This window comes from Paramormyrops kingsleyae, chromosome 24 (genome assembly GCF_048594095.1).
Source record: "Paramormyrops kingsleyae isolate MSU_618 chromosome 24, PKINGS_0.4, whole genome shotgun sequence".
In the NCBI taxonomy this organism is placed as follows: Eukaryota; Metazoa; Chordata; class Actinopteri; order Osteoglossiformes; family Mormyridae; genus Paramormyrops; species Paramormyrops kingsleyae.
The window spans coordinates 25059215-25074307 of record NC_132820.1 but is presented as its reverse complement, the minus strand read 5'-3'; the positions used below and the strand labels follow the sequence as shown (position 1 = coordinate 25074307).

Below are 15093 nucleotides of genomic sequence, written 5' to 3'. Positions count from 1 at the left end.
GGTTTAAATACCACAATAAAGTGACGGCTGAACTGTAAATATAAACATCAATGACCCATCTAACAATACGTGACCAATGAATGATGATACACGACATTCATGCCCTGAATCACGGTCTGCCGCAAAATGTGAATACATGCGCAGTATTGGGCCTGGTCCATGATTGGTAGCGCCATGTTGGAAATGACACAGCTTCAGACCAAAACAATCGGCTGCACAAGATCCAGATAGATCATTGTTTGTCCCGCCTACTGACTTTGATGGGTCACACTGACAGATAAAATTAATTCATGATGTGGTGAAAGTGCCAAAAGTGCCAAAATTAAATAAATAGCGAAATAATTGTAAATTACACATATAATTAATTAATAATGATTTTATTTCTAATGGTAGATAATTCATGGCACATTTAATTAACGATATTTTTATTTCCCATTTTAAATAATTCATGACACATTTAAGTAATAATTTATCTTTATATTTCCCATTTTAAACAATTCATGGCACATTTAATTAATTAATTATTGGTGTATTTATTTAATGTTGGCACTCTTAGCCCTCCATAGAAAATAATATGGAAAAATCTATATATTTTTTTTTTTGTTCCTTTCCTAAGCCTGGGCTCTCTAGGTAAAGTATCCAGATCACAAGCACCACTACAGTTAAGATTGCAAGACCAAATACACTGGTAACAAAATGTGGTAAAGACTAATATCAGTGCCATACCATCCTCAATCGTGGTGGGTTTCAAAAATTAAGCTTAATTAAAATCTGAATATTAAATGAGCAAAATGATTTTATTTGTTCTTCCATCACAAGTTCTGGTCTAAAAGCAATAAGGCCACCACCCATTCTGGCTGCTTTAGCTGAAACGCACTCCAACCATTACCAGAGCTCTCACCTTTTCGCAGCCCTGTTAAATAATTATGTTATGCTGTTGAACACAGGCATGCTTCGTAATCTGTGTTTGGTGGCTGGTGTTATACATTTCACACACATTAATACCACAAGCAGTTCATAGATGAACTTAAATGGTTCTTCCTTATACAAATTTAAAAAAAAACCTATTAGTCACGCTTAAATTAGAAAAGGCAATGTTGGTCTAAGTCTTTCTTATTATGGTGGGTTAGTAAAACACAGCAGCTGAATGCCCAAATGAGTTCAAATGAGTGCATATTAAAATGGGGCAGACATGGGCCACCCATTTTGTACTTGTGTGCCACCCATATTGGCTTGCAATCCAGGAAGAGGTGGCGACTAACTGACTTAACAGTCTAGGTTGTCAACTGAACACTATTAGAGTTTTAAGAAATATTAACACTGTAAAAACAACACTCATTGCACACTGTAAAGTATTATAGGTAACACTGAATGGTGTGGGCCCATATAAACAGCATGCAGTGTTAATTTAACACTGGCACATTTGCTGTGTAACATGTTTTAGAACAATTTTACCCACACTGTAAAAAAAAAAAAATGTTCAGCCAACTCAAAAATTCAAGGCAACATGATGCAATACATTTCTGAGTTAAGTCAACTCAGTTACAAAAGTTCAACAAATTACCTATAAACAGAGGTTCAGCTAACTTTGACTTAAGAGTTAAGGCAACACTAATACAAGTTAGATTAACCTATCACTGTAAAAAAATGTTCAGTCAACTCAAAAATTCAAGGCAACATGCTGCAATACATTTTTGAGTTAAGTCAACTCAGTTACAAAAGTTCAACAAACCTATAGACAGAGGTTCAGCTAACTTTGACTTAAGAGTTAAGGCAACACTAATACAAGTTAGATTAACCTAGGTACAAAGTTTCAATAAACTTAGATTGTTAAATTGTCAACACTATTTTGCAAGTTCTATTAACATAGGTACAGAGGTTTAGTCAACTTTGTTTGAGGAGTCAAATTAAATTTAAATAAACCTGCCTTGTTTAGGTGACATTTTAAGAGTTACTGTTTTCATGAACTTTTTTAAATAGCGAGATTCAACTGTAATATTTCAAGTTGCCTTGTTTAGAGTACTAAAAACATATTACCATTAGAACCTATAGGCTAAAAAGGAAACATTGGATCAACTTAAAATATTACTTCATTTTTTCAAACTTTTTTCAAGTTTGGTTAATATAATTTTTTCAAGTCAGTTCAACTTAAAGTAGTCAATCTAATACATTAGATTTTTGCACTTAAAACCAATAAAACTGCTCATTCTCAACTAATAAATATAATTTGAAAGAACTAAATAACCCAAAAGCCAGTTTACTGCAACAGTCTACTTTATTACAACACATTGTTGCATCCTTGTATAAATAGCTATAAACAAGATACAGTGGCCAGAAACAGTACCTTTTGTCTTTAGACCACAACTTGGATTGGAAAACCAATGAAATCATTTTGCTCATTTAATATTCAGATTTTCATTAAGCTTAATTTTTAGAAACCCACCACGATTGAGGATGGTATGGCACTGATATTAGTCTTTGCTACATTTGCTAGCTATTGATGTATACTAATTGGTCTAAGTACTGATGTTTGCATCCCCCAAGAAATCTTATCATGCTTTGCAGCTCATTCTTTCAAAGTATATCAATTATGGAGGTACATATGGTCTGGATGCATTTCCTAGAGTGTCTTGGCTGTGAATAAAAACAAAGCAATTTGTTTTCCATATCGTTTTCTCTAAACCATAGAAGATACTCCATCTGAACTAGTCACTGGCAAGCAGACCGAAGCCATTTATGTGGTTTTTGTTCTCTTGCCCTATTCATCACAATCATGGTGGATTAAAAAAAATCTTAAGTCAAAGGCAGTACTGTATCATACTATGCAAATATACATCCAGCACCATTGGTCTAAAGGGGAGTGGGTGGTACCACGAGCTGCACAGAAACTGTCCTGAAACCTTTCTAAATATGTTAATCATCGAAGGGCGGGACCTGCAATCAAATACATATCATTCTGGAGACACACCCAGTACGTCTCTTAGAGTTTTTCATCTGTCTTGATGTCAACATGCTACAAAACCACCAAGACCACAGCTCTCTAATCTCCAAGATCAGTCAGAACTGAGCCAGCAAAACTTCAATATAAGAGGGGAGGAAAAAAAAAAAAAAAAGCTCTAAGGTCCTTTTTGGTCAGAGTCTTTCTCATGATGGTGGGTAAATCTGGGATGGCGTTTCTGATCCTCATGATTTCTTGTGCGCATATTAAAATGGCGCAGCTAAAAAATTAAAGTTGAACACATTACAGAAAATTATATATCAATCCTACGTGAAACTTGTGACACTTTTTTCAGTGGGTTCTAATGGTAATATAAGTTTTTTATTACTCTAAACAAGGCAACTTGAAATATTACACTTGAATCTTGCTATTTAAAAAAGTTAATGAAAACATTAACTCTTAAAATGTCACCTAAACAAGGCAGGTTTATTTAACCTCCTGAGACCCGACCTAATCATTTATGTCCATTGTAGTGGACATTTGTATTTTTGCATTTATTTTTTCACTGATGTTGGGAAACGTATTTATTCTTGTTGTGCACTAAAGAGGACATGCTGTGAAATTAAAATAAGAATAAATTTGAAAAAATCTAAATTGCAAGATGTCTTATTTCCTCCAAAGACAAATAACCTACAATTGAAGGACATTTTTTTCCTTGGGTCTCAGGAGGTATTTAATTTGACTCCTCAAACAAAGTTGACTAAACCTCTGTACCTATGTTAATCGAACTTGCAAAATAGTGTTGACAATTTAACAATCCAAGTTTATTGAAACTTTGTACCTAAGTTAATCTAACTTGTATTACAGTGTTGCCTTAACTCTGAAGTCAAAGTTAGCTGAACCTCTGTCTATAGGTTTGTTAAACTTCTGTAATTGAGTTGGCTAGCTTAACTCAAAAATGTATTGCAGCATGTTGCCTTGAATTTTTGAGTTGGCTGAACCTTTTTTTTTTACAGTGTAGGGAATTTACGCAGATTTGCGCAGGCTTAGTAGTTCTAGCATCAGAGATTGAAACTGCTTTTGTAAAGATGTGGGCAGTATTTCAATTCCATTTATTTCAGCACCAGGACAACAGCCCCCCCCCCCCCCCCCCCATGAGGGGCCCCACCAGAGGACACCGGACAGGGAGCCACCGGCCCAGCCCACCAGAAAGTAAGAAGCTCATTAATCATTAATTGCAATGTGTTTGAGTGCAGACATGAGCATTAGGAGAGCCGGACATTGTTGCAAATTGCACTGTAATGTTGGCCCATACATCCACACTAGAGAAACTTAAAACACTGTCTTGACAGTCAGTTAAAACCAGCCACAGCCTAAGGATTAATGGAGCTCAGAATGGGCTGAGATATCCCTGATCTGTCTGCCGGTTCCTGCTAGCATGTTCCAGGGCCCAGTGTTGGGAAAGTTCATTTTCTACATGAACTAGTTCAAAGTTCAGTTCACATATTTTAAAATGAACTAGTTCAGTTCATAGTTCATAATTCAAATTTTTTTAACTAACTTCGCAGGTTCCAAAATGAACTAGTTCATAGTTCTTTTATTTTTTCCAGTATGTTGCTGCAAGCTGTTACCCTAAGAATACTGGCATTTTCCAGTTGTTGCCCCCCATTCAGTCCACACTCGTATCCAGCTGCAGCTTTCACCCTACAGTATATTCTCAGAAACATGAGGAAGAACGTGCTGCTTGAATGGTTTTTTTAATGAGGAATTAAGAAACAATCTGAGGTAGGAACCAGGCTGAGGTAGGAAACAAGGATGTACCTCAAAGCGCAAAACATTTAAACATTGATTTTCTTCTCAGTAAGTCACTTTTCAATTTTTTGTGAATGTATTTTTTTCTGAGTTGTTTGCCCAAAGAAAAAGAACAGATCTAGAACTTGGGTAATAAAAGTGAAATATTTAGTCCAAATGAATGAGAAAAAACTAAACAAAAAAATCCCTCAATAACTTAAAAAGAGTCAATCAGAGTCCAAGGCCATGGACATAAATGACTCAAATAATAATAATAATCATCAATGGGGAAAAAAAAAGTCCAACACGTGCTGGGCCAAGGACAGTGTTACTTTCTATCCAGCTTGAAAACCCCTTATCTGAATGAAGATCCTCTGTCACTGGTCCCAGTGGTCTCTCCCTGCTAGGTCTGCTGTGTCTTGCTTCCAGTAAAAACAAGATATGCTCTGTTATTTTCATGCAGCTCACCTCTGCACACCCACACACTCATCTCCATTGTGCTTCTATAGCCCAATAAATAGGTCAGAACAATATTTAAGATACCTTCAGATCTTTTTGTTGGCATTCAAGTTCAGCTGCTTCTCAAAGTTGGCATCTCCCAGTCGGTTTCTCCTGGGCCTGAATGAGACGAAACAAGAAATTTTAACATCATGAGAAACCGGAGTTTTTCTGTTAAATCTGAAGAATGAAGCTGCAGAATCTTTCTTCTCCATTTCACCACTGGACTGGGGTTGACCTAAGTCTCTTGCAGCTGAGTTATTAGAGCTGAGGGTTTGAAATTCTCTTTTCAGCATCAATCTGTACAGCACACGTTTTTCCTCATCTTGGACCCAGTCTAGCTTGAATCTTGGCATCAGCATAGCGGAGAGTATGTGCTCCCTCTTCTCCAGAAGATCTGCCAGCCTTGTACTCAGTGACTGCAAGATGCTCTCTATAAGGGGACGGCATGTAATGAGACCCTCTGCAGCAGTCTGCTTCATGCTCTCATCCAACAGGTCATTCATAAGACATTGCAGTTGCACGATGGTTGGAGCCAGGTAGCCAAGAAAGATGTTTTTCTCTGCTTGGAGGATGTTTAATGCAAGTGCTAAAGGCCTCATCACGTCCACAAATTTGTGAATGAAGTTGACTTCATGTGGAGAGAATCGGCGAAAGCCAAACTCATCACTCACAGTGTGCAGAATCAGCATCATGTAGGGGAGTGGCATCATTTGCAGGGGGGACCTCAGCCACATTTATTTCTGCCCTGATAGTTAATGTTGCTATGCGAGACAGTCTCTCCATGGCAAGAAATACAGAGTTCCATCTTGTGTCATTTGGCACAATAAAGCTAATCCCAAGCTTTTCCTCCACAGTATCAGAAGCCTTTGGACTTCGCTTAACTCGATTCCACAAAGCAGAAGCTTTTGCAAAAACAGCTCTCGACATTGTTTTGTAATGTGGTTCAGTTACTTTTTCTGTATCTTTGGCCACTAGATTCAAGGTGTGAGCTATGCACCTTCTATGAGGGGGGAGAGAGGGATGATCCAGACCTGAGAGAGAATGAGGCTCCATCTGGTCATCTTCATCTGAGTTCTCACTGGCAGCAGCAAAGGCTGACTCTGGTTCACTGTCATCTTCACTTTTAGTTTCATCAAAGTGGACCACTGTCTCTGGCTGTTCAGTATCAATAGCCACATCCATCCCAAAACAATTGAACGCCTTGACAAAATTTGAAGCGTTGTCTGTAACTGTACACACAACCTTGTTGTGGATTTTGAATTCTTTGTTGACATCTGACAATAATTTTGCCAATACATCATGTGTATGTGCTCCTTTAATACGCCGACATGCCAGGACTGCAGAATGTCTCTTAGAAACATCATTTTTGTTCAGTCAGTGGATAGTGATGCCCATAAATGCTTTGTTCACAGCTGACCAGCAATCTGCTGTTGTGCACACAGCATCGACCGCAGAGAGTTTAGTTTTAAGTTCACATATGTTTTCTTCAAATTTCTTGTTCAGCAGTGTTTGTACTTTTTTTCTTGATGTCACCTTTTTGGATGGCTGCAACCCCTTTATTAAGTTTATGAAAGCTGGGTTTTCCACTTTCCTCAAAGGCTGCAGGTCTCCAACAATATACTGCAAATCCAGGTTGTCCAGCTGCGGCTGGGAGATAACAGAGCTGCCGTTACTGTACGCCGTTATTTGGTTTTGGGTGGTAGAACAGGATCTGTCTTTCCATATTACACACATAGGTTTGGGCTGCCTTGTATTTGAACTAGGAGTCTGAGTAAATTGATCTGTCTTTTGATTTTTTAGTGACCTGCACATACCTTAAAAGGTTAGACGGGTGCTTTATTTCAATATGCCGTTTCAAGTTTGCTGTTGACGTTGTTGATGTGCGGAGTTGCTTCTTGAGACCCGGCGGGCACAGTTTACACAAAAAGGTAAGGTTTTTCCCACCAGGATCATCACTGACCTTTTCAAAAAATTCTTTTAGGTGGACATATGAAGTTTCATTCATCATTGAGACAGAAGTAGTGCCGCTGCCTTCATCGGATTTTGCCTCCATTCATCCTTCGCAATTTAATGACGCATGCGCGGTGCGACTCTGTGGTGGCTGGTGTTGCCAGATCTGGTCTTTCCCCCTGTATAATAAAGCCCGTTTTAGATTGTGTTGTAGCGGTTGTATCCTAGATATTGTACAGTCAGTGGTTATAGCCGGGATTTTGCCTGGCTCCATGGAAATCTGGCACTCTCTAGAACAAAATTGAACTACGAGAGAACGACGTTCATAAATGCCAGAATGAGCGCGTTCACGTTCACGTTCATCAGGCAGATATACAGCACGTTCAGTTCACGTTCACCCAGAATATGAACGAGTTCATGAACGATCGTTCAATGAACTCGTTCAGGCACAACACTGCATATTAAACGGATTTTTGAAACAGGGAGTCGGAAGTGGGGCTTGCCCCGTCTGCTCCAGGCATCGACTCTGTATTGCAGTGCTTCCAGGAACGGTGCACCTCTACTGCCCCCTGTTGTTGAAAGGCAGAACTGACTGACTGAATGGGTGACTAATAGACTGAGTGCCTCTGGATGGCCAGGTAATTAGCCGCATGTGCTGTGAGGGAGGGGCCCTGTCCGTGCCCCCATTTCCCGCCGTTTTTCTTTTTTCTTTAAAGTAAGGTGACACGCTGTCGTTTGTGCGGTGGGCAGCTGTGCTGAGGTAAGGCATGACGTCATCTTTCCCTTTTGAATTTCCCCTCATGTTTGTTTAAACGATTGCTGTTTTTTGAGAGGACAGGAGGACAGGGAGGACGCCGGTGGCTGCGACGTCCCTGGGCATTCTACTCCGAGCGGGGGCGTCACGGAGGCCCGGCTAACGGCGACCCGCTAAGCGGCGGCCCCATATCGACTCGGGTCTCTCTTCGGTCTTCAGGACCGGTATACGTTTCTTTTCTTTTCTGGATTGGAAAAGACAAGAGCAAAAGTGGAAGAGTTGACGAAATGGCGTCGGATGGCGTAGCTTCTAGCGGTGGGGCGTAAAGACCTTGCATTCCAGAGCATCCCCGCGCATATGAGAGTCTGCTCCGTACATCTCCGTTCAGGTAAGTCAGGTTCCGGTGTGATCACTAGACTCCATTCTTGTGTTTGTCCCTAAAGAGCAGCCAGGATAGGAAATGCTGGAAACCCATCCCGACCGGAGTCCATCCCTTCCCGGTGGCACAGTAACCCGAAAGTGTTTGTGAGTGTGGTTTATGTCAGATTAGGAGAGCTGAAATGAACCTTTTGTTGGATGATAGCCGGCGACCAAAACAGAAAGAAAAACGTATGCTGAAAACAACTCGCACGTTTTGTGAACGAGGCTGAAGGGGGTGCGGTTTCGACAGAATCCTGTAGAGGGCACTGTGTATGCTAAATTGAAGGCTCCAGGAATGTTGTCGGCATTTCATTTCATGGTCACACGGCCATCGGCTCTGAAATTAAGCTGTTCTTTTAAATAGAATTGTTTAAATTTGCAAACTGAATTGTATGCTGTGTTTGAATGTTCAGATATCATTAGATATTTCACTGCATATTTTTCAACTTAATGGCCTCTGAAATTGGTGCTCTGTCACTAAGACGTACTACACAAACAAAGCATTTTCTGCCCAGTGTAAAGGCTTCTTATTCAGTTTCCCTACAGTGGATAGCTGGGGTCCGTGGGATGTTTGGATGTTAGTGTCAGGGCATTCTGGTAGAATGTGACCATTGGCAACAATGGGCTGGACAGCTCTGTGCTCATCTTGTCTCATGTGGGACTCCCACCATCACTGCCACTGAGCATCTCCTCTACAAGCAAACACTGGGGTGCCACCAAGACCAGCAGGCTGCTGGTGGCTCTGGGATGCAACCACTACTGAGGCCAGATGAGGGAGCCACTAATGATGGCTTGAAGACATATCAGTGTCAGAATGACATGTTTGAGATAAATGTAGAACTACAGGATAAATTTACAGTTATACCGCCAGGTGTTTTCATAACAGCTCGCTTATAGTAACATTATCACTAGCAACCATTTCACTTGTTTGACGAGAGAGAACTGACAGACTTTTGTCTCTCATACGTTCCCTGTAATTATGCGCTAAATAATGAATTGTCATGACCGTTATTTGATAATGTGTGTGGTTTTTATGTTGTTGTATGATAAAATCTTGTCGCCACGGTACTGACAGTAATTTTGTGTCACCAATTAGCTAGCATCGCTCACTTGGTAAGAGGCTGAAGCTAGGTTTGCCGCATAGCCTATGTGGCCATGGCTTGTAGTAAAATGGCACATGGGATAATGAATGGACATGATCGTTTTTCATATTTATGTGTATAGTTTTTTGTCATGACGTTAAAAAATCTTGTCAGTCCGTTTCTGACAAACTTGTGTTGATCAGTGACCTGAGCATCGCTCACATGGTAGACTATTATCTGTCTGAACAATTATAAATTGCACTGACCAGAAAAGCTTGAGTGTTGATAGCATCACAGGCAGAACCATAAATGATTTTTTTTGTTTGTCATTTTTAAACACATTGACAATGCATTATAATGCATTCATAAAGCATTATAAACACGGCTATATTTCTAAAAGGGCATAACACATTGCCATGATTATTATGCACTATGACTGCCTTATGAAGCTCTCATCTATAATGCACTATAGATACCTTTGTAATGCAGTAGAAAGCTGTATTATTCCGACCATCATAATGCATTATGAGGGTATCTATAGTGCATTCCAGATGAGAGCTTCATAAATCATTCATAATGCATAATACACATGGGTATAATGTGTTATGCCTTTTGATAAATAATTATAGCCACGTTTCTAATACTTTACGGATTCATTATTATTAGTTATGAATGTGTTTATAAATTGCTAAAGCAATGGCTTTAAGTAGTGTTACCTGATTTTTGTTTACAAACGTAACATTTTTTGCTGAGGGGCTCTCTAACCCCAAAATGGCCTTAGATGAATTTGCAGAGACAGAAATCTTCCAGAAGGAGCTGGAGGCTGCCAAGAAACGGGTGGAGAAGAAGATGGAGAAAAAGAGGAAAAGGCCAGACTCACGACAAGCAGGCCGCCTTTGCAGATGCTGCCGCATGAACCTGAAACAGGGACCAAACAGCTAGCCTGCACATCCACACCGGCTTCCCTGGAGTGGCAGGGAAATGCACTTACTGCCCATCTAAAGTGTACTCTGTATACCGAGGAGATTCGGGCGTCTCCTTTGTTTAAGGCAGAGTGATAAAGATGGGTAAACTTAATAATTTTAATTTAGTCATTTTAATGTAATATTTGAATGCAGGCCTTAAATGATCCATATTATTTCAATAAGGCCTCCCTTTAGGGGTATAGTCCATGCTTTTACGTTTGTGTAAAACAAACCAAACAAAGGACACGGCCGCATGACCCCGCGGCGCCGAACAAAGAAGCACTGTGGGACACACGCCGGCGTCCGAAACAGACTGAGGAAACGAGCACATCGCCCGCCCCTGCCCAGAGTCCCGCTCGCAAACGTCCAGTCTAAACTAGGTGACCTAAGAGCGAGGTTGGGGTTCCAGCGCGATGCAAGAAACTGCAATATATCACGTTTCACGGAAACGTGGCTGACCCCCCTGGTACTGGATCTAGTGGTGACTCCGTCGGACTCTTTCTCTCTTTTTCCTGTTTCATAACTGCTTGCTGTTGGTCATTTAGGACTTGCTCTTTGTCCATGAAACTATGTCACCACTATGCTTGCAAATTTAAGGATCTAGGAAATTAGCTTATATAATATTATATTATAATATAAATATAATTTTATATATATAATAATAATAATATACAGCTGCAGACTCTTAATGCCACTCTCAGGCCCCTTCCGTTTGGTGGACGCATGTGCAGAAAACAAAGAAACATGTACTTTATCAGTTTCACAAGTTTTCAAAGTAGAGTTGGATGGCACCTTTAACCTTAAAGGCCTGTATTTGCGGCAGAATGGTCATGCAATTTGGGTTTAACACCAAAATCATGTCCCTGTGCTTGCATCATTTAATGAATTGCCCCTCTATGTTTTTTGCATTGCACTTGAGAACTGAAGAAACCTTTAATTCAATGGCAAGTCCACTACAATTCTCTACATGTACATGAGTTTAACCAACCATTATATAAGCTAATCAAATTTTGTTTCAAACTTCACAATGTTTTAAATAACCACACAGACACAAACCAAATGCAAAATAATCCACATTTATTTATATCTTAGTCTTATCTTATTCTATGTTACCTTATGTTATACAAAATCTTATCTTAACCTTATCTTAACTTACTCTATATTAGTCTTATCTTATTCTATGTTACCTTACGTTATACAATCTTATCTTAACCTTATCTTAACTTACACTATATTAGTCTTATCTTATTCTATGTTACCTTATGTTATACAAAATCTTATCTTAACCTTATCTTAACTTACTCTATATTAGTCTTATCTTATTCTATGTTACCTTACGTTATACAATCTTATCTTAACCTTATCTTAACTTACACTATATTAGTCTTATCTTATTCTATGTTACCTTATGTTATACAAAATCTTATCTTAACCTTATCTTAACTTACTCTATATTAGTCTTATCTTATTCTATGTTACCTTATGTTATACAAAATCTTATTTTAACCTATATTAGTCTTATCTTATTCTAATCTTATGTCATACAAACTTAGGATAAGTTAAGGTTAAACTATCTTAATCTTATCTTATCCTAAGAACTTGTGAGATCTCTCACCTAATTATTTACAGGTTCTATGAAAAACTATTTACATCACACAGATAGCCCATCTCCACAGCCAACTCCAGGACCCCGGGGATGGCACTCAGCTGGTCCAGCGCATCATTAGGAAATATCACCTCAGCTTCATCAACCCAATTGTCAACATACGTGTAGTGAGCCTCTAGGTTTTGGTCCCTCCCCTGCTTGCAGATGGAAATTGCATTTAAAAACTCACTCCAAAACTGAATACACCAATGGTAAGTTAAGCACTTGGCCTCATAGGTCATTTTAGGGTAGTTGCTAAGATAATAGTTATGCAACTTATTGAATCTTTCCATTTTTTCAAAAACAACAGAAGGGGACATAAATGGGGGTGTCGGACCCGTAACCAGCTGAGATGAGGGGTGCGCTGGAACCTGATACGGAGGGGTGGGATGAACCATGGCCGGAGCTGAAGATGGATGTGGGGCTGGGCTTACATGTGAGACTACGTGTGGTGACGGAGGAGGAGAGTCTGTAAAAAAAGATGGAGATGGAGAGGAGACAAAAGAGGATGGGATGGGTGACGGAACTAAGAATGAAGTGGAGGAGAAGGCCGGTGAGCAGGGCTCAGGCTCAGGCTCTGACATAGATGGAGCGCGACACAGGATGGTTGCAACCTCATCGTCACTCTGGGTGAGATCCTCACACGGGATCTTCTCACCCACTTGGGTTGAGTCAAACGGGTTTCCCAATTTGCAGTTACTGAAGCGTACTAGATTCCGTAAATTTTTTGTAAATGGCCCCTTTTGTTTTTTACACCAATTTCTACGTCCTGACCGGCCTCCCGCCGTATTTCTACGGCGTCCTGAGCCCTGCTGACCCCTGCTGGTTGCCACCGGGGAGGGAGCAGACGAAGTGGCGGCAGACACGGTGATGGAGCTGGGTGCCGGCGGCCCAGTGCGGCATTTCCTCCGATGGCCTCCACCACTGGTGCTGGTTCGTCCTTTGGGGTTAAAAAGACAGGGGACAGCACATTTAAATAAAGTGAATCCTTATGTCACTCTACAACAAAACTACATCACATACATCACAGATATCACACTTGGCAGTCAGTATTGCACATTGAGAAAAATTCTGCCATCTTATTGGATACAGGAAACGCAAGCTTGGGAGACTTATGCGCTGGTCTTGAATCGGGCCGCCTGCGTTTCGACAGGGGAACTTGACTTATAAAAACACACCAGTTAGTGCACAGATTCCCTGATATGCAGAACAACAGCGAAAAACCACACTGGAAACTGATGTAACTTATGCATTATTACACCAATGTTGAAATGCTTTCCTCGCCCTAGTAGCATAAAAGCCAATCTAGTTTATTTATTTTTGTTTTGTTCAGGCTTTTTGACAAATGAAGGCCCTTTTTAGTAGGCCAGTGTCTAGTCAAAGGTGTAAACTTAAGAGGAAAATAAACTATTCTGACTGTGCCATTAATTCTCTTTTTTTCCCAGTTACTTTGGCAATATTGTCTTTTTATTCAATTTTGATAGTAATTTGAAATGTTGTAATTTAAATTAGATTTCCACAGCTAGTTCTGGCAATAGTTGAAGTTGTCATGAAAAATAATAATCCTGTACCATGCCTTGATCACTAACTGCTATTCTGCTACTGCTAACAGCATTGTAAGGAACTGTGGTTTTGATAGACATTTCACATAATTAAGTAATGATGTCTCAGCAACAACGTAAAAACCAAAGACCAAATTTTCTGGAGATGTTCATGACATTATTTGCTAGATTTATTTAAAAAATTGATCAATTTTGAAATACAGGTGTTTTGTTATTGAATTTTTAATACTTTAATAACCCATGGTAATTATTCGTATGGGGATGGCATATTATTTGTTCAACCTATAGAGCTGGACAATAGCTTTAAAACAATATGAGGACCATTTCTGTGCAGCTTATATTATGGTAAATATAGCCAGTCAAAAAAAAAAGAAGTTAAAACTTCATCCATCCACACATCACAGCGACAGATTTTATTGATTTCTGATTTCATTATACAATACAGCAGACATGCCGAAAAGAGCCCCGTATTTTTACTGCTTCATGGTAACAAATCACCGTTTGCCTAAAAGTCAACCGTTTTATTATCTAGTATCCTAAGACATGTAGTTCCAAAATAAGATAGTTATCACAGACTGCAAGATTCAACAAGACCAGCCAACCCTATTCTGACTTTCATTCTTCGAGTGCTGAGCTATTCTGGGCATCACTTTGCAGTCCTTACCATGGCTAACTGAACCGGGGATGTCTTCCGGAGCAATCCGGACACTGACTGCCCCATTTGGCAGGAGCCAGTCGATTCTCCAGAGGCACACAGTGGCGTTCAGGGCAGACATCTCGATCACGTCTTGTCTCTCGCTGGGAAGCTGCAAATCTGAGCTGCTTTGAATGTTCAAATCAAATTAACTCGAAGTGCAACTACAATTGTTATGATGCGGTTGCTATGGTACTGTGGCCAATTAGTGTCAGCGTGCTGCAAAGTCGTCAAACACGTTAACCAAATGACAACACACACGATGTACATTAACAAAAGCGCGGAAAAATAATAGGAGCACCGCAAATTTAGAAGACACGTTTAAAAAGAGAAAAGCGCTGCAGATCCGCTCACAACACAGTTGCTAAGTTTCCGGGTGACAAAGAAACCAATTGTGGCTGGGCTGTATATCGAATATGTTTACGCAATACAAATATATTATCAAAACAAGATGTAGAATGACACAATACAGGTCGTGTCTGTATAATTGAGATATATATATATATATATAAATAAAATTTGATCGTTTGTTAAAATTATTAGGTCGCTATTACAGTATTTGAATACAATTTCTTCCTGGTAGCAAGTAACGCGAGAGCTGCGGTCGTGACCTTCCACAGACTCCCAGAATTCATAGCGACAATTAAGCGACCCATTCAGTTAGTGGAAGATTTGATGGAGGGGAATGAGCGGGAGACGTTCTTATCTCACTTGTGGTTTTGATTTACAACTGAATATTTAGCACAGTTGGAAATTTTGGTGTAGTGCTAATATTCCTAAGAATCTAGGGA

At 39.8% G+C, this 15093-nt stretch overlaps 1 protein-coding gene and 1 pseudogene across 3 annotated transcripts; one reads left to right on the top strand and one right to left on the bottom strand.

Moving 5' to 3' along the window:
* The first annotated feature begins 7562 nt into the window (after positions 1–7562).
* Positions 7563–7742, top strand: LOC140582582 (U2 spliceosomal RNA; annotated as a pseudogene).
* A 3719-nt stretch (positions 7743–11461) lies between these two features.
* LOC140582164 (uncharacterized) lies at positions 11462–15093 on the bottom strand. 3 transcript variants are annotated; one of them, XR_011985080.1, is made up of 3 exons: positions 14273–15093; positions 11689–12986; positions 11462–11614 (listed from the first exon to the last, which is right to left on the bottom strand). XR_011985080.1 is itself a non-coding variant. In XM_072706195.1 (2 exons), exons 1-2 carry the CDS (start codon positions 14382–14384, stop codon positions 12034–12036), a joined length of 1065 nt encoding a protein of 354 aa, XP_072562296.1. In that variant the 5' UTR covers positions 14385–15093; the 3' UTR covers positions 11462–12033. The 3 variants fall into 3 exon arrangements, 1 of the variants encoding a protein (XP_072562296.1); XR_011985081.1 differs by having other exon boundaries at positions 11700–12986; XM_072706195.1 differs by having other exon boundaries at positions 11462–12986.